The following is a 19425-nucleotide window of genomic DNA, read 5'->3' on the forward strand; positions in this document are numbered from 1 at the left end:
CCCGTCCCAATACCAGTCGGGTATCGGGTATACCCGTCCCAAATGCTTCAGGTTTCGAGTATGCCTGTCAGGCGCGCTCGTGTACTTTTGCCATTCCTAGTTGGTTATTATTGATTTATGCCCCGGTGAGGTAACAAAATTGTCAGCGTGATTAGGCGTTATACACCGTCCTAATACACGACATGAGGAAGAAGATGTAGGTGAGCCCCAATGGCTATCAACCAATCATGTTAAACTTTCATATTCTTTTTATTTAATTTTATTTAATTATAATGTTATTTTAATAGGTGGTGGGTAGTGAAAACTTGTAAAACGAAAACATGGTGCAGTGATAAAAGAAGAGACTGAAAGCAGTATGGTTATGTAACAACCACTTTATGATGTGTCAGTGACAACAAAACCGTAACACATAGACTTGATGTTATTTTCTAACCATATACCACAATTCTCGTGATCTTCCTAATGTCTTTTTTGTATATTCTATACATTGTTGCGAGTCTAGTCGATTTGATTTCAAAACAAACAAAGCTTTATTTGAACCCAATTAACATGATTTATATTATTAGACTCGTAATTTCTGTAAAGTAAGGATAAGATTTATAACAAGAATAGATGTGTAATAAATATAACTTGGTGCATTACACGCATCACTTAACTTTATCACTACATCAAACGGATTACTCCGAGACTAAACCGAGTTCACCACTAATTCTGGGAAAACCCGGTAACACACCCATCCATAGGCACGACAGTGAAATTACCGATAAAACCCGTTTGACTCAAGGAAGTTAAACCTACATTTCTCAAGAGAAATACAAGTCTTTCACCAGTACCTCACTCTCACTCTGCACTAAATAAAAGTTAAACCTATATTTTTCAAAAGAAATACAAGTCTTTCATTACTTAATCCAGAGATCATTGGCACTAAATGTAAAAATAACATTACTGGTTTAATATTTTAGTTTTTTTATTACTATTTCAGTCAGCAAATTTCATAATTATTGATCCAACTGGTCAAGAATATTGTGCTACTGGCTTCTCTCAAAAGCTTCAAAATATTGTATTGTAGGTTTTGATATTACATAGCCAAATCGTATATGTAAAAATAACATTACTCGTTTAATATTTTAGTTTTTTATTACTATTTCAGTCAACAAATTTCATAATTATTGATCCAATTGGTCAAGAATATTGTGCTATATATTGACTTCTCTCAAAGCTTCAAAACATTGTAGGTTTTGATATTACATAGCCAAATCGTATTCTCTGCCTCATTGCAATGCGGTCACACCGAAAGCTACGTAACTTCTACAGATTCATCACCTCCGACACCGACCAAACTGGTCTCGTGAGTTCCCTCTTCTTTACTATATCTATTATCTAAACTATATAACATTACCATATATAGCATAGGATAAATGTATACATATTGTGGCATTTTCAAGTATTATAAAATTGCAAGATATCTTTTACAAAGATTATTTATTCCAATATTTACCTTCTTCAACATTTTCACTTTTTTTTCACTGTTCTTTCGTACCATCAATATTTTTTTTTTCACGAACAGAAAATCCCGAAGAAGTTTACCAAAGATCACCGGAAGCAAATCCTGTTGAACAACAATGTCCTGTTAATTGTTTCAGATGACAAGGTTTGGCATCTCGGTTGGACAGTGTCTGACGACGGTAAGCTCTGGCTGCAGAAGGGTTGGCCTGAGTTTCATAAGCATTATTGCTTAAAGTTTGGGCATTTGTTGGTCTTCAAACATCTAGGAAAATCTAAATTTCATGTTAGAATATTCGACCCGGGTTATATAGAATTATATAACTTACAACCGGAGAAAGAAATCGAAAGTAAGCGTTCTTTCACGGTCACTGTAAGATATGCTTACTTACGGAGCTCAATGCTGGTAATGATTCTTAGCTTGGTATTTAGATGAGTAAATTTATATCCATTTTGATCATCTCATTCGGTTTTTTTTTTTTTTTTTTTTGTGTGTTACAGTATGTACCTGTTCGATTTTATAGAAGGTGTTTGGGTGGTTATAAAAAGAATGTAAGGTGTGTTCTTCAGATGGCACAAGGGGGAAGCTGGGGTGGGGTTAACTGCAGGGTGGTGAACAAGTCACGTGCTGGGCTATATGGTCAAAACTGGAAGAAATTTAGCGACGAGAATCATCTGGGCCTCGGTGATGTTTGTGTGTTTGAGTTGATAAATGATGTTGAAAACGTAATGAAAGTCACCATTTCTCGTGCTTGTGGAGACGAGTGAAGAAGGTTGGTTGGTGTAGATGGGTTTGTTTTTGGGTGTGATTTGCTACATTGTTAACTGTTTTTGGTGGAAATGTTGGTGGTGATCAACTGTTTTGGGTGTAATATGTTGCAATGTAACTGTTTTTGGTGGTTTTGTATGGTTTGTGACATTGAGCATGTTTATGTGATAAATGTTTGTTTACCTGAACTCATCAAAACCAAACATGTAGTTTGAGTATTTGACATTTCAAGTTGTTTCCTTAGATAAGTTTAAGATCATGTAGTTTGAGTATTTGACATTTCAAGTTGATCTTGTAGATAAGTTTAAGATCGAGTTTCGGACAAAGATCATCCCAACCGATAAATTTAACAATAAAAGATCATAAACGGGTAGTGGCAGATCCAAAAAAAAAATCGGTAGTCAGATTTCTCACAACCAAATGTTGGAATTTTCTGGTCGGATCGGACCCAACATAATTCATGGTCAAACCGAAGTTGTCGCTTTACCGATTTATAGTCATATGGGGCGGCTCAACCATTTCGGAGCTCAAACAAAGTATAAAATATAAATTGTTAAACAAACACACCCAAATATTATCACTGCCTTTAACAATAAATAGTAAAACAAACACATACAAAATTAGTAAAATGTTTATAAAAAATAACATACAGAATTATAACACACATAGAAAGCATCAACAAATCAAATGAGTTTCAACAAATTAAGATTTGATGTGCGTTCTTTTCTGTTCGTTGGTGTTCAGGAAGATATAGAAACAATTGATAGAATGATTGCTGATGGGGAGACACATTACAATAAGTGGTGATGCTTGTTTTTTGTAGGTTCACTTCAAATTTATTATATATAACATCTACTAAAATATCGAAAGTCAATGGGTTCACGTGAACCCTTAACAAGCTATGTAGGTCCGCTCTTGTAAACATGCATACCCATGACGAGTAAGGTTGGAGGGTGTGGGATAAAGCCTCTAGGGGCTTTATCACGCCACGTCACATAGTGGGCTTTAAGGCCGCTCCCCTTAACTTGCAGGGTGTGCGATAAAGCCCCCTTCAGACTATAGCCCCCCCCCCCCTCCCCCCAACCAATCCTTCATCGAAAATGCTAACTCTTGCTTGTTACCATGCTGGCGACACATCCATGGAGCCCCGGTTTAACAAGGTGGGTATGGCTGGTGGCGCCCCTCCGGAGCTATCGGAGGTGAGGTGGCAGGGGTGGCGCCCTCCATACCCTCCGGCCTAAGACCATGTGTAGTGGTTAAACAAAATAATGCCCCCACCATGGGGCATTATTCGACACGTGGCAATCCAGTCAGCATGGAGCATTATTGCAAAAGTGGCGTAGTAGGGCATTATTCTAATAACGTCCATGCAATCTTCATTAATTTAAAATAAAAATTACACTACTTAAAATTAAAAAAAAAAACCCGAAAAAAAACAGAAAATAAAAAAACCGAAAAAACTTAAAATAATTCATTAAATTAAAAAAAATACAATACTAAAAAATTACTTTTAGGCGTAATGTGTCAAAACAGAAAATATTAAAGTTTAAAACTATAGAGGCCTAATGTGTCAATATCAAAGTTTTAAAACAAAGGCCCTTCTTCTTCTTCTTCGTGCATGTGACCTGCAAACCCCCTTGAAATTCCGGCCAAATCAAACCCACATACCATCTCTCTCTAAACCCACATGGCCTCATTTGACTGGCCAGTCAAACACCCTGAAGCGTTATTTAAAAAACGCTAAATCGAATTTTGCCAAAAAAAACGCTCGAACACACCGGATGTAATGGCGGTGTCGGCGTTATGCGGCGTTTTTTTCGAGAATTTTTGAAAGATCACACCCTATTACTGATGGTCTAACAAGTACCCAATAGTTATGGGGTCAATATGAAACCATATTTTATAACCGGATAAAAGTATAAAATAATCTCCACCCATTTCCAAAAGGTTCACATTAACTTGGTCAATTCTTCTATTTAATTTTTTTTTAAGTCGAAACTAGGACCACAAAACAAACGCAAAAGGTTAGAAAAACATTATTCGGGCTGTATTTACCTTTTTATGTCCATATTTATCTTTATCGTGTTGGGGGAATGAGGATGTCCATATTTTTTAGACAATAAATAAACATAGTTCAGTAGTAAAATTTGTAGTGTATGAACTGTATTTCTAAGTGCACCCGTGGTCGCACGGGATATAACACCAACCACCCACATAACCCCGTATAGCGCTAGGGAACACCGCCTCGGGCGGCGCCGTGTGACGGTTCAATTATAACGGCGTGGACATTATTCCTGCTCTCACAAGTCACACATATATAGATAGATCTATATAAATTGAAGGAGTATAACCTTATTAGACTAGAAGGTATGGTGAGGCCCATCCCTATGAGGATGGGCCGCCACGTAGGCGTCACATCACCGGCTCATGGGGGATGGGCCTCATTCACTTTTGAGGGGGTGGAGGATGGGGCTACCCCACCTTCATATTTTATTATTTTATAATTTTCTAATTTTTTTTATTAAGTTAATAAAAACTTTATAAAAATTAAAAAATACAACATAAAAACATAAATAAATTCATTTCATAACATAAAAAAATTACATTTCCTAAAAATTAAAAAAAAAACATTTCCGAAAAAAAAATTACATTTCCTAAAAATAAAAAATTACACTACTCGTCTTCGTCTTCGTCTCCGTCACCGTCCCCGACGTTTACGTTGTTCCATATATGTTCTACCAAATCCTGTTGAAGGTTTGCATGCGTGAAGTCGTTGGTTAGCGCGAAGGAGTTTAAATCCTGTTGCGTCGGATCTACCGGGACAGTATTCCCGTAAGATGCATTCTCATCATACTCACAAATCGCCCGACCTTCGTCTTCAATAATCATGTTATGGAGCAAAATGCAAGCGTATATACAAAGGCGCAACCTCTTCGGTGTGAACGCACGTGCCGGTTGTTCAAGGATGACCATTTTTTTTGTAAAACACCAAAAGCACGTTCGATGTCTTTTCTTGCTGCTTCTTGACGCTTGGCGAATTTTTTCCTTTTTTCGTCCTCGGGAAATGAAATAGTTTTGTAACATGGTGAACCCTTCATAATTCCGAGCATCGGGTCGTTGAGTGAAAAACGGGTCTAGCCCCGCCAAATCATCAGCAATCCGTGTGAATAAACGGCGACTCATTCGGAACCTTCGTTTGAAAGTGTCGGTGTTGTAAAGGGGTGCATCCGAAAAATAATCGTTAACCAATTTCTCGTGCGCTCCTGTCGTAAAAAATATATAAGTACGAGAAAATATATAAATATATAAAATTTATTAATGACAAACCTTGGCGGTCTCTGTTAATCCGTATTCGTCTGGTAATAACGTTTTCAGACGAGCCATCTTCCTCTTCCTCCTCCAAAAGAATCTGCGCCGCCTTTACCACAGCGTTTGCGAAAAACATCTCCTCTTCGTCCGAAGAAGACGAGGACCACCAAGAATTAGATGCCATTGGTATAAAAAATGGGAGTGTTTTTTTATAAAAATGAATGAGAATGAGAGAAGAATGGGGAGAAATGGATGAGAATGGTATAAAAAATGGATGAAAGTGGTATATATTTAAAGTGAAAAAGTAAATTTTTTTCTATTTAAAAACTAGCCGTTGTAACGGCTAATGTTTGAAATCCTGGCCCGTCGAGTTCGAACGTGGGCTGCCGGTCAAGCCGGGATGGGGCGAGGGGGGCGGTGTGGGGGACCGGCGCCGGGCCTAAGCCGGCCCCCATACCGCTTAGTCTTACACATCTATACTATATAATAAAAGAAACCTGTTTTGGGACACTTGTCATTCTCTCATTTAATTGATTAAAATTATTAATAATACTAAAAATAATAATATTAATACTAATTCTTATTATTAATAATATTTAATCAAATCTAAAATCTAATCTAATACAAATTTTTATTATCAATAATATTTAATCAAACCTAATAAGAATTCATACGAATAAATAGTATATTAGTTTTTACATTATTGTATTACACTAGTGTTTGCCCCGTCCGCGTTGTGGGGCACTAAGTCGATTTTTCCTCTCTCATAACATGTACATCTGTGTTTCTTTTACTTGCACATACTATTCATAACACGGTCTCAAAAAAATTACATCGAGTCAACCATTATCATATTTTTGCTAAATTGGGGGAAAATTATAATTTTTCAGGACAAATGAGCGTGTGTCAGGCAGCCGCCTGACACGAATAAAAATTACACTGAGTCAACAAATTAAAACAAAACACCACCACAATTTAAAAAAACTAAAACAATGACATGACTGTAATTTTACACTGGGGAGAAAATTGTAATTTAACCAGGAAAACAAACAAAAACGATGGAGAAAATGTAAATTTAAGTTGAGGGCAAAATTGTAACTTGGCTGGGAGAAAAAAAAAACTAATGGCAAAACTGTAAATTAAACGGGGCAAAATCGTAATTTTCAACCGATGGCGAAATTGAAATTTTTAGCTGAATTTATTTTTAAGTGGGGTTAAAAACATAATTTTGAACTGACGATAAAATTGTAATTTTAAAGCGGGATAAAATCGTAAATTTGTTAGGCCAACAGGAGAGTGTTAGACAGCCTAGCACTGTTTCCTTTGTCACCCATGTAAGCCAATAATTAAAAAAAAATAGAAAGAAAGGAGGAAAAGGCCAACCGCCTTTTTCCACCAATTCTACGTATAACTATTGCCCTCTTTATTAGGTAATATTTTTGTTGATGTAGGTAATATAGCAATGAATCAGTGCTTAAGTTGTACATTATCTCATTTTTTTTCAATTATTGTGTTATATACGATATCATATTTCTTTCTTTATCTTTACTAATAATTTATATATTATTAGGTTAGAACCCTGTGTATTACACGGGCTGAATAAATATAATTTTATATACTAAATAAAAAATGTATCTTTAAAAACCGTCTATTGCACTAATTGAACATATACATGTATTACACGGTTTAAATACATATGATGTAATCGGTTAACACACACAATCGTTAATATATGTTTTTTTTTTTTTTTTTGAAAAAATGAACTTTGATATACTATGTAATTTTACAACATTTCACTTTGTTTTTTTAATTTATTATTAGGTTAGAAACTTGTGTATTACATAAGTTATAACATTTTACATTGTTTTTATTTATTTATTAATAGGTTAGAAACTTGTGTGTTCTACATAGTTGAATCAATAAATAAGAGATAAGCGAAAAAAATAATAATTATATAGCAATAATCATTGAAATTAATATTAATAAATAAAACAATATATATTGGTTCTACTATAAAAGCAAAACGATTCATTTATATTTATTATATGAATATGTTCTATATCAACTAATATCTAATCTATTTTGATACGCATAAATAAAGAGATACATGATCATTTATATGTTTCTTAGCTAAAAGAACATACAAAAGTATGCAGGAATAATATATGTCATGTAAATAAAATTTTATTTAACATATGTCTGGAATAATGAAAAACAAATGTATTTAATATTTTATTTAGATAATTTGAAGATAATTTTATTTATGGTATTTATAATTAAGTAGAAAACAGAGACGGGAAAACATAAAAATGGATAGTTCTAATGAATAACATGTGTTTCCCCTAGCTTTATTTTAATTTATTATTTTTAAGGGAAGTATATAGATTGATATATACTATTTTTTAGATTTTTGTGTAAAAAGATATTTGATATTAATATAATATTGAAGCACGTAAGAAATTCTAATTTATGTTCTTTTTATGTAGATTTATTCATATAAAACAAAAATTAAATCAAATTTGTGTTCTTTTTATGTAGATTTATTCATATAAAACAAAAAATAAATCAACGTATTCATTTAGATAAGCTTAAAATGAATATCTTTAATTAAAAATAAATAGATATTTAAAATTAAGTAGGAGATAATTAAGTAGGAGATAGAGATGGGAAAACATAAAAATAAATAGCTTAAATGAATAATAATTTAAATTAAAGAATAATTATCTACAATTATTATTATTAGTATTATTAATAATTTTAATCAATTAAATGAGACGATGACAAGTGTCCCAAAACAGGTTTCTTTTATTATATAGTATAGATTAGTGATTTGTTTTATCCTTTATTAATTAATTTATATGTTATTAGGGATTTATTGGTTTCTGTTTTTAATATATACATAAAAAACTATATATAATATTATAATATTAATGTAATACACGGGGTTTTTTAGGGTAAATTATTTCATGACACTTTTATAACAACTCATTTAAGAGATGGGCCGTTTTTTTAAAAGAAAAAAAACAGGATTTCAATTGCAGGATATTCTAATTAAATTGATCATGAGTTTGTACTAGGCACCTTGGGTAAGGTTCGACGTGTGAACTGAGTGGAGCCAACATCAACTTGGACCTGAGCTCATACAATACAATCTAAGCCGGAAGATGAGTTTCGACAAGTCTCTTTTATAATGAACTAGGTTATAACCCGTATATTACACGGGTTGAATAAATGAATTTTATATATCAAATAATAAAACATTATCTTTTTAAAAGTCTCCTTTATTGCACGTGTTGAAGAAATGTAATCTATACTATATAATAAAAGAAACCTATGAGGGGACACGTGTCGAATTACTATGCATTTTCATAATTGTTTTTCTGCCCTTTTTTTCTCTAATTTAGTTGATATCCTTTAGGTTTAAATATAACTAGGTGTAGTACTCGTGTAACCACACGGGTAGGTTTAGTAATGATCGAAATCAAATACTAAAAAACAGATTATAATATATCATTTAAATTTTGGTCTATATTTCTATATCTTTATAAAGTAATGTTGAAGACAGTATGTGTGACCACACGGGTAGTTTTAATAACCATCGAAATAGATTATAATACATCATTTAAATTGTTTGTATTTAGTTCATGTTTGATATAGAAATTAGCTAACTAACTCAAAATTTCTAGTGTAAACTGAAAGCATGACCTAATTTTATATTGTCTAATAATTAAAGCCTGACCTAATTCAAATAACCAAATGTTATTAAACAGTTCAATAAAGCCCCTTATATTTGATCCAATTAAGCTTACTAATGGATTAGATTTTGTAGGCCCGTTAAAACCCTTCTATCAAATATGGATTAGATTTGTTAAAGACAGGTTTGAAATGTCCTTAATACCCTTATCCCTTAATATCCCTTAATATTCCTTAATACCCTTATCCCTTAATACCCGTAACATAGGCAGATTTACATCAGATTATAATATATCATTTAAATTTTGGTCTTTAGTTCTATTTATACTATATTAGACCATGTTTTATAGATAAGTATTATTTTAGTTTAATCTTTTCTAATTAATTTATATATAATCCTCCTACTAAATATTATTTAGTTTAATTTCTTATGGATAATTATTTTTTAGTTTAATCTCCTTGTCATCATCACACTTCTCCAAAAATGCAACTTGACTGTTATAAGTTGTATGAAATGACTAACATCATCACCGATCATTATCATCATCACACTTCTCCAAAAATCTCCAAATATCTCTCTCAACTCTCAACAGTCAACACAGATCTTCATCATCTTCATCCAGCTTCATCATCTTCATCCATCTTCATCTTAAAAACAGAGGTTTGAATCATCATCTTATCTATATATATTTTTTATATTTGTGATGTTTTTGTAAAAAATAGAGGGTTGATTTGGGTATTTTGTTTCAGTTTTTGATAATGATAATCTGAATGCCGCATGATGATGATGATGATAATCAGTTTTTTGTGTATGTTTTTTTTGAAAAAACAGAGGGATGATTTGGGTATTTAGGTTTCAGTTTTTGATAATGATAATCTGAATGCCGCATGATGATGATGATGATAATCAGTTATTTGTGAATCAGTTTTTGATAATCAGTTTTTTATAATCAGTTCTTTGATAATCAGTTCTTTGATAATCTGAATGCCGTATGATGATGATAATCACTTATTTGTGAATGGGTTAATTTGGGTATTTTGCTTTCAGTTTTTCAGGTTTGTTTGTTCTGTTTTTGTTCTGTTTTGTTCTGTTTGTTTGTTTTGTTTTTGTTCTGCTTTGTTATGTTTGTTTGTTTTGTTTGTTTTGCTTTGAAAAAACAGAGGGTTGATTTGTTTTGCCTTGTTCAGGTTTGTTTGTGATGTTTTTTGTGAAAATTTTGTACATAATGGCTGTGGATGTAAAGATACGCAAAACACCAACTACGAAGGCGAGAACACTTGACAACCTCCTAGAAGATAGTATGGTGCACATAAGGAAGTGATTGATCAAAACGATCAATTGCATATGAATGAATACAACCCCAGTGGTAGATATGTAATTAGCGAACTCTGGAATTTCAAGGAAAATCTAAGAGCTACATTGGCGTTATATTCATTCATATGAATGAATATAACCCAAGTGGCAAATATGTAATTAGCTACACTGGAGTTATATTCATTCATATCTGCTACATTCCGAAGTGCACCGTCAGTAAAGATCCACAATTGCTTGTGGTGGTATGACGTTTTGTCTCTGTATTGTATGTTACAATCTTTTGTTATCTAGTCTGTAAGTTCCGTCAAGTCTACGAAGTTGGTATGACGTTTTGTCTCTGTATTGTATGTATTAAAACTTTACATTTAATACACAATTTAGGCTTTAATAATTTGTTATAAAATTATTAACAATGCCAATACAACTTTCATCAACAACTCTCCTTAAATATCAGGTTATGTGAATGATATGAGAGAACCAACTGGATCAACTTTTTCTGTAATACGCAACTTTTCTAGAAGATGTCCTCCTTTCATCAGTTACAATAGATAAATCAACATTCAATGAATGATTAATAGTTATAAGAAAACTCTATAGAGAATACAGTTTGTAATATTTGTTAATGGGCTGCTCTCAATGTTATGATTTGACGATTCAAGTTGTGTGACCATTGAAGATACAAACAATGATAGATTGGTGAATTATACTTAGTGTTGTTAAAAAACTGTTTTGAAAACACTTTTGGCTTAAAACATTGGTTTCAAACACTGTCCTTAAATCAACAGTAGTTTCAAACAGTGTTAACCCAAAAATGGTTTCAAAACATATCATTAACAACACTATTTTAACCGAACAGTGACAAACTAAACTACTTCTTCTTCCTTCCATTGTTGCATGTCAAGCACTGATGTTTGACATTCAGTGGTTTCTTCAAAGTTGATCAGTCCTTGAGTGGGCACTACTTTAATCAACAGCAGTACTTATATAGCATCAGCAGATTGAACCAGCAGTGTTTAATCCTTAACAGTCTTCAGGGCTTCATCAGCAGTTTGAAGGACAGCAACTGTTGTATAGAGACAGTGGATAGAGGACATCAGATGTTATAAACACTTTCAAGGGGAAAGCTTGGTGTAAACTACTGCTTATGATGAATGATTAATAGTAATAAGAAAACTCTATACACCATACAGTTACTGAATTTAGGCACAAGTTATCAAATCCACCTGAGAAGGTTTCCACGACAACGCCAAAAAATATCATTAACAACACTATTTTAGCCGAACAGTGGTTTCAAACACTGCTAACCTTAACCACTGATTCTATACAATATAAGTGACAAACTAAACTATTGCTTCTTCCTTCCATTGTTGCATGTCAAGCACTGATGTTTGACACCCAGTGGTTTCTTCAAAGTTGATCAGTCCTTAAGTGGGCAGTACTTTAATCAACAGCAGTACTTAGATAGCATAAGTAGATTGAACCACCAGTGTTTAATCCTTAACAGTCTTCATGACTTCATCAGCAGTTTGAAGGACAACAACTGTTATATAGAGACAGTGGATAGAGGACATCAGATGTTATAAACACTTTCAAGGTGAAAACCTGGTGTAAACTACTGCTTATGATAAATCCAATGTTGTGAACCAGTTTTGGCTTTAACTATATGTTCCTCTGATAGGGTTCAATCCCAATACTCTTTAGATTATTTTTCAGTACTGTAAAACTTATCAAAGTTTGAATTTTCTTCATTCATTCAATAATAAACCATAGTATTACAAAATTATGATTTTGAAAAATAATAAAAATTAAACATTAAACATTACAATTAACACTTCCTAGAATATCTCGTTCTCTCGTCTTCTTCCATCCATTTTCATTTTTTGTTTTAATTTGCAGATCAGCTAGCATATCACAGGTCTTCTGATCCTGTTTCAACAAATTTGTGATAAACTCTTCCGCTTTTTCTTTAAATTCTGTTGGAGTAGAAGAGGCAACTTCATCCAGCAGTGCAATGCTACTCCAGGTTTGCTTATAATATTTATCACTAACCATACCAACTTTTTTGTTGAGTTCTTCAGTGTTTCTCTGTTCTTGGAGTGACCGTGTTGAAAATTTGATTTTAAGATCAGTAGTATCCGACCAGTGGTAGAAGGTTTTCCTTGCCATTTACGAAGAATGTGAGTGTTTTTGGACGGTTTGCTTTAGGATGAACGTTTTTTTTTAAATTGAAGCGTTGATGTTTTTAAGTAAACTAATAATGATCCTTTATAGTGTTTAAAATGTTTGATAGGATAACTGAAGAGACGTCTCCTAATTATGATAACCTTTTTTTTTGAAGGTTTCAATTTTGTTCTTTGGTTTTCTAGATATTTAATTTTACTTGTTTTCCCATGAAAACTCATTTTTCAAAGGTTTTGCATTAAAATGTTTGATAGGGTGACTGAACAGGCATCTCCCATATACACGTTTTTTACTGTTAAATCATTAAATGTACATGGTTTTTATGTATAAATGTTTATTTAATGATTGCATTTAAATCTGACCTTTGGCCTGTTTACATATATTCTATATAATAGCATTGATAATAAAAAGTTTTTTCATCAAAGCAGATTCATTCAGTGAAACAGAAGAGCAACTATTATTATTTTGCCTTAATTCTTATAAATATACTAAAATGGAGTCATATACTTCTGCAAAATATGACGATTTCAATAAACGTTTTATTAAACAAATCGAAGACCAAGTTTTGGCTGATAGGTATACTCTTCAAGAGTTGAAGAGGTGTTTTAACGGTCTGGAAGTTGGTCTGCTGACAAGAGACCAGGTTTCGAGGGACTTGAGGGCGATGCCGACTACTTCCGTTCGTGACATGTGTGTTGCGAGTAATATAGAACGTGGAGAAAGAGACCTGGAGTTCATGAGAAAGATCAATGAGATACATCGAGAGGTTCAGCGCTCCATGGAGTTGAAGTTAAAGTTTCTTGATTCTTGTTATTAGAGTTAGACGTGTCTGATTAGTTTTCTTTTTTGTATGTAATTGCTACTTTCTTAATACTTCATATTTTAATCGTATTAATTTGTCAGCAGTTTTTACATTCCACTGCTTCATTCCAAGCAGGGCTTTGCTCTTTAGCAGCACTTGAGTTAGGACAGTAGATTAAGTAGCAGCACCTTGTCTTCAGCAGTTGTTGTACACAAGCAGTACTTAATGGACAGTAGTTGTAGTATACAAACAATGGATGAGGGCCATCAGATGTTATAACCACTTTCAAGGGGATAGTCTAATGCAAACAGCTGCTTATGATGAATCCACTGATGTGAACCAGTTTTGGCTCTTATTATCTGTTCCTCTGATATGGTTCAATCCCAACAAAAGAGGCGTGTATAAAAGAGGCGCATCAAATTCAGATTATAATATATCATTTAAATTGTGGTCTTTAGTTCTATATCTTTATAAACTAATGTTAAATACAGTATGTATTAGTATTATAATAACCATAATGATAAAAGTTTTTGTCTATGTAAACTATCATGTGAACAAATATTTGATGAATTAACATTCGCACAAACTTTCATTAAAAGCAGTCTTATTTGGCCCAAACAAAACTTGTTCTTAGTTAAGTGTAACAAACGGATTTTCTTTAGTGGATAAGATCAAAATACATCTAACATTCTATAAAAAAACATCATTAACAACACTATCTCGATGGTTAATAAAAATATTATGATATTGAAAAATAAGATGGTGGTACCTCTTCTTCTAATTTGAAAACTTTAATATTGAAATGCTGATGAAATTGTTCTTTTGCATAATTAATATAAAACTGCTATATTAGCCATAACATAAGAGCAAATACACCCCAAGTAGAACAAAAGCAAAAAACAAACTACACAGAAGCCTATACAAAATCCAAGTTTTACAAAATTGTTCCAGCTATCTAAGGTGAGATCCGCAATTTTTCTCCTTTTAACCATCCACCGGTATGATTTCATTCTGCCTTTATACTTTCCAGGAGATGTGTTGATGTATCCATATACTTTAGTTCAAAAACCCTCTCGTCTCGGTTCTTCCAATAAAGCTCTAAAAACATTTCATAAATTCATCCAATTTCACTACATACAAATAGAAAAAAACGCAAATGGAAAGAACTACGTTGATATGAAACCAACAAATCACAAAACCACTTTATTACCCTTCGCTTCCACACTTTCAACACATCCAAACATTTTCAACACACATCCAAACAGTGGTTTCAACCACTGTTTTAACCCAACAATGGTTTCAAACCTCCGTTTTAACCGAACAGTAGTTTCAAGTAGTGGTTTGAACAAATATTATTTCAATTTTTAAACTCAACTAAAACAAATTAATAACGTTAAAAATTACGATCATTAATATACCTTCATGATGATAGCATACGCATGATTTTTCTTTGCGTTGTGGCATTCATCAAATATTAACACCTTGATAATATCTAACGTTAAGAATCTATGCCTCAATGCATTCCTTAAAATGTCAGGGGTCATAACCAATAGCTGTAAGAATGATGTATAACATATACGTGTGTTCAGTTTAAATTGAAAAATAAAAACTACATGATACAACAAAGGTAAAGAGTAACACAATAAAAGTTTATTACTCAAGACTGCATTTGTCTGCCTCAGGGGTACTTTACGTATTTGATCATTAGTCAAAATTCTGATGAGATTGTATGCGGTCAACAAAAAAGTCAAATGTTGACTTGTCATACCTGATTCTGATATCGTTGTTTCTTCAAATCAGCAGCATTCCAAAAATCAACACCTTTTTCACCCCAATACTCCTCCACTTTCAAATCAAGGTGCTTTCTCGCATACTCCGCTTGCTAATAAGATAGACAAAGCTTCCATTAGTATGCTTTAACCACATGTTGAAAACATGTTCAAGAAACAACTAAGTCAGCCGACATACCTGTTTAACCAATACAACAGTGGGTACCAACTACCAAGAACACATCAATACATGGGGAGGGTTTTTTCAGCAGATAAGCGTAGTGACATAAAAGCATAATCGCGATCAACGTCTTGCCTGATCCCGTCTCAAAGAACACTACAGTGTTCTCCTTAATTGCCTGAGCTAATGCTTCTATCTGATAACTGCTATATTAGCCATAACATAAGAACAAATACACCCCAAATAGAACAAAAACAACAAACAAACTACAGAGAAGCCTATACAAAATCCAAGTTTTACAAAATTGTTCCAGCTATCTAAGGTGAGATCCGCAATTTTTCTCCTTTTAACCATCCACCGGTATGATTTCATTCTGCCTTTATACTTTCCAGGAGATGTGTTGATGTATCCATATACTTTAGTTCAAAAACCCTCTCGTCTCGGTTCTTCCAATAAAGCTCTAAAAACATTTCATAAATTCAGCCAATTTCACTACATACAAATAGAAAAAAAACCGTAAATGGAAAGAACCACATTGATATGAAACCACCAAATCACAAAACCACTTTATTACCCTTCGCTTCCACACTTTCAACACATCAAAACACTTTCAACACACATCCAAACAGTGGTTCCAACCACTGTTTTAACCCAACAATGGTTTCAAACCTCCGTTTTAACCGAACAGTAGTTTCAAGCAGTGGTTTGAACCACCGTTTTAACCCCAACAGTGGTTTCAACCACCGTTTTAACCCAACACTGGTTTCAACCAGCGTTTTAACCCAACAGTGGTTTCAACCACCGTTTTAACCCAACACTGGTTTCAACCAGCGTTTTAACCCAACAGTGGTTTCAACCACTATTTTCTACACAAAACACTGTTTAACCTAACAGTCGTTTGAAACATCTGTTTTATATTCTAACATCTGTTTACAACAAACAGAGGTTTCAAACATAAAACAGACCTTTGCCAAATACATGTTTCACAACAAACTTAATTTATACTATCTATTACCTAAACCGCTTTTCTGAACCACAAGTGATGATTGCATAAGGATCCAACATTCCATTCAGATTAGCACCAATATTCCATTCGGTTCGATTAAACCAAAACTCGTCCGATGAAACAGGTGCCCAATTCATCCATCCATCTCTACACAAAATTCAATCCCTAAACTAAATAATAAAAATGAAGATGTTTTCATCCCATGAAATTAATTTGAACCAAGAATATGTGAGAGCACATACCTTAGTTTACCAAAACTTTTGGTTCACATTAATAAACTTAATTAAAAATCAAAATCCGTTCAATCAGTCGATTATTAGGCACAAATTATCACAAGTTCAAATCATAAACATAAAGCACAATCGGTTTAACAATTGTGAATACAATAAATAATTTTATTTCAACCCGCAAACCTTTGCAAAACTCACCTACATCAACAACTACTGCTACTTCTGCTGAATCAACAACTGCTGCTGCTGAACCTCACAAATTCAATCTTCATATTCCTGAACCTCACAAATTCAATCATTTTGGTTTAACAATTGTGAATACAATAAATAATATAATTTCAATCAGTCGATTATTAACTGAACCTCACAAATTCAATCTTCATATTCATGCATCAACAACTACTGCTGTTGAATTTGCTGTTGATTCGGCTGCAACACAACTGGAGCTAGAAACCCAACTGTCTCTTTCTTCTCTATTCATGGTGAAGTTGAAAAACATTTATGTTTTCAGAGGGTCACGCTCAGATTAGGAGGTCGGTGACATTGTCGAGGGTTGTCAGGAAATGCTATCACTTTGCATTTCCTGACAACCTCGACAACGCCACCGACCCCTCCAAGTTTTCCACCAAAACACTCTCACTGGTTGCTTCTTCAACAAAGTTACATACAACCTCAAAAACTTGGATTTCTTACAGTTACATCGCTTGCAAGCCTCCACCTCTCCAGCAGTTTCCGCTCTACGCCTATAAAATTCAACCAAAACGTTAATAACCATTACGCTTAGCATATTGAAACGTTATACACCGACACTATAATGATCTATATATCTATATATAAAACTGAAACTCATACCTGAAAGTCTTTCTTCTTGCCACCAGACCTTTCTCCGATAACGTTGTCATCAATTCTAACTTCACCTTTATAAGCAAGAACATATCTTCCTTTATAATAATTAATAACTAATAACTCTTAAGTTGGTTCTCATACCTGAAACTCTTTTTTCTTCTACCACAGATACATACTGATGACACGGAAATCCCCATTACCTAAATTAACAATCAACTTGTTACTCACAACCATAGTAATTAGTAATTTCAATAAAGAAACTCGTTCATCACCATTTGTAAGATCGGGGTATTCATATTTTTTTAACTCTGTATAAGATTATACTGCACAAATATCGGCTCATAAAACTCTGCCAAACATAAATGCTTTTTAACCTAGTGAAATTAGCTCATAATACTCTGCCAAACATAAATGCTTTTTATCCCCTAGGTTATTAATGATATATGTTTGTTTATGGGCTCATAATCTACACATCGAGGGTCAGGTAACAATTAACAACAGGTCATACAAATACAATAATATTCAAATCGATGGTAAAGATGATGAATAAACAGTACATGAGGGTCAAGATTCGGTGTAATATTCAACTACCTATGCCCTGATGACTCTAAAAACCCTAATATGGTTCCAGTAAATAAAAAGTAAGAAATCAAAAGAAAAGGCAAGAAAACCAAGATTGAATGTTACCAGAGAGATGGAATTGTACCTTTGTGATGAAGATTTCGTAAGGCTGAAGGACGGCAGACAGAATTAGGGCAGAAGATTTCGATATGAAGAAGAAATTAAAATAATTCCAGATTCTTGCCAAAGAAGAAAGATTTATCTTTCAAAAGAGGGGCCTGCTACTGTGAACCTAATGATTTATCTTTCAAAAGACTGTGAATTTTAGAGAGAGAGAGAGTTGAGAGAGAAATTGATTAGAGAGGGTAATTGATTGAAGAAGATGATAGGTTATATATCTGGAGCCATAATTTTGAATTTTGAATTTGGAGCCATAATTTTGATTTTGAATCATCAGTGGTTGATTTTGAATCATCAGTTCGTGACTTTTGGAGTTGGCCAGTGGTTTGGATGATCATCAGTGTTTGCCCTTTTGCCCATTTAGATACTGATTATATATTTTAGATAGATTATTAATTATTAGATATGATTACTTCTTACAGTGTATTAATTGTTGATTTCTTCTCCCCATGCAATTTCAAACTTCCCTCCTAAAGAAATCTCTTATTTACTAATAATAAAATCTGATTATATATTTTAGAAAGATTTATACATATCTAAATATTAAAAAAGGAATTATGACATCAGCGATTACATGTGGCATACCTTAGAAATTGACACATAGGCAGTTTTACATCAGCTCATAATCTCTTATTATAGATAGTATAGATTTATATATTTCCTGACTGATAAGTGATAAACAATAATTATAGATAAGTTTTATTTTTTATTTTATCTATTCTTTAGGTCTAATTATTATTTATATATTTTCTAACTGTGATAAGTGATAAACAATAATTATAGATAAGTTTTATTTTTTATTTTATCTATTCATTAGGTCTAATTATTATTTATATATTTTCTAACTGATTTATAAATTTTGTAACTAAATTCATTTTATTACTTTACAAATTTCATATTGTTATTAGAATTCTTAAGGTTGTGTTTTTCTTTTATATCCATACTAAAGAAAATTCAATTCATTCATGATTTTATTAATATTATTATTATCTCCGTGGTAAATGTATATATTATTAGTAATATGTAGTTTTAAAATCAGGATGTTACACAAATGAAACTACATAAAAGATAATCAACTTA

The 19425-nt window shown here is 32.9% G+C and overlaps 1 protein-coding gene and 2 long non-coding RNA genes across 3 annotated transcripts; 1 reads left to right on the top strand and 2 right to left on the bottom strand.

Moving 5' to 3' along the window:
- Positions 1-1221: 1221 nt before the first annotated feature.
- Positions 1222-2408, top strand: LOC110895608 (B3 domain-containing transcription factor VRN1). The gene is made up of 3 exons (XM_022142926.2): positions 1222-1348; positions 1568-1909; positions 2005-2408. Exons 1-3 carry the CDS (start codon positions 1280-1282, stop codon positions 2269-2271), a joined length of 678 nt encoding a protein of 225 aa, XP_021998618.1. The 5' UTR covers positions 1222-1279; the 3' UTR covers positions 2272-2408.
- Positions 2409-15251: 12843 nt separating this feature from the next.
- On the bottom strand, positions 15252-16625 carry LOC118484916. Its single transcript, XR_004875049.1, has 3 exons — positions 16538-16625; positions 15541-16014; positions 15252-15454 (listed from the first exon to the last, which is right to left on the bottom strand). It is a non-coding gene; the product is annotated as an uncharacterized LOC118484916 (long non-coding RNA).
- A 518-nt stretch (positions 16626-17143) lies between these two features.
- LOC118484917 lies at positions 17144-18439 on the bottom strand. Its single transcript, XR_004875050.1, has 3 exons — positions 18311-18439; positions 17611-17804; positions 17144-17501 (listed from the first exon to the last, which is right to left on the bottom strand). It is a non-coding gene; the product is annotated as an uncharacterized LOC118484917 (long non-coding RNA).
- Between the last annotated feature and the right edge of the window lie 986 nt (positions 18440-19425).

The sequence above is a fragment of the Helianthus annuus genome, chromosome 12 (assembly GCF_002127325.2).
Source record: "Helianthus annuus cultivar XRQ/B chromosome 12, HanXRQr2.0-SUNRISE, whole genome shotgun sequence".
NCBI lineage: Eukaryota > Viridiplantae > Streptophyta > Magnoliopsida > Asterales > Asteraceae > Helianthus > Helianthus annuus.

Coding starts and splice junctions, on each gene's coding strand:
- LOC110895608 (XM_022142926.2), top strand. CDS start 1,280: ATGCGGTCACACCGAAAGCTACGTAACTTCTACAGATTCATCACCTCC. Junction 1,349..1,567: donor ACACCGACCAAACTGGTCTC/GTGAGTTCCCTC, acceptor TTTCACGAACAG/AAAATCCCGAAGAAGTTTAC. Junction 1,910..2,004: donor ACTTACGGAGCTCAATGCTG/GTAATGATTCTT, acceptor TGTGTGTTACAG/TATGTACCTGTTCGATTTTA.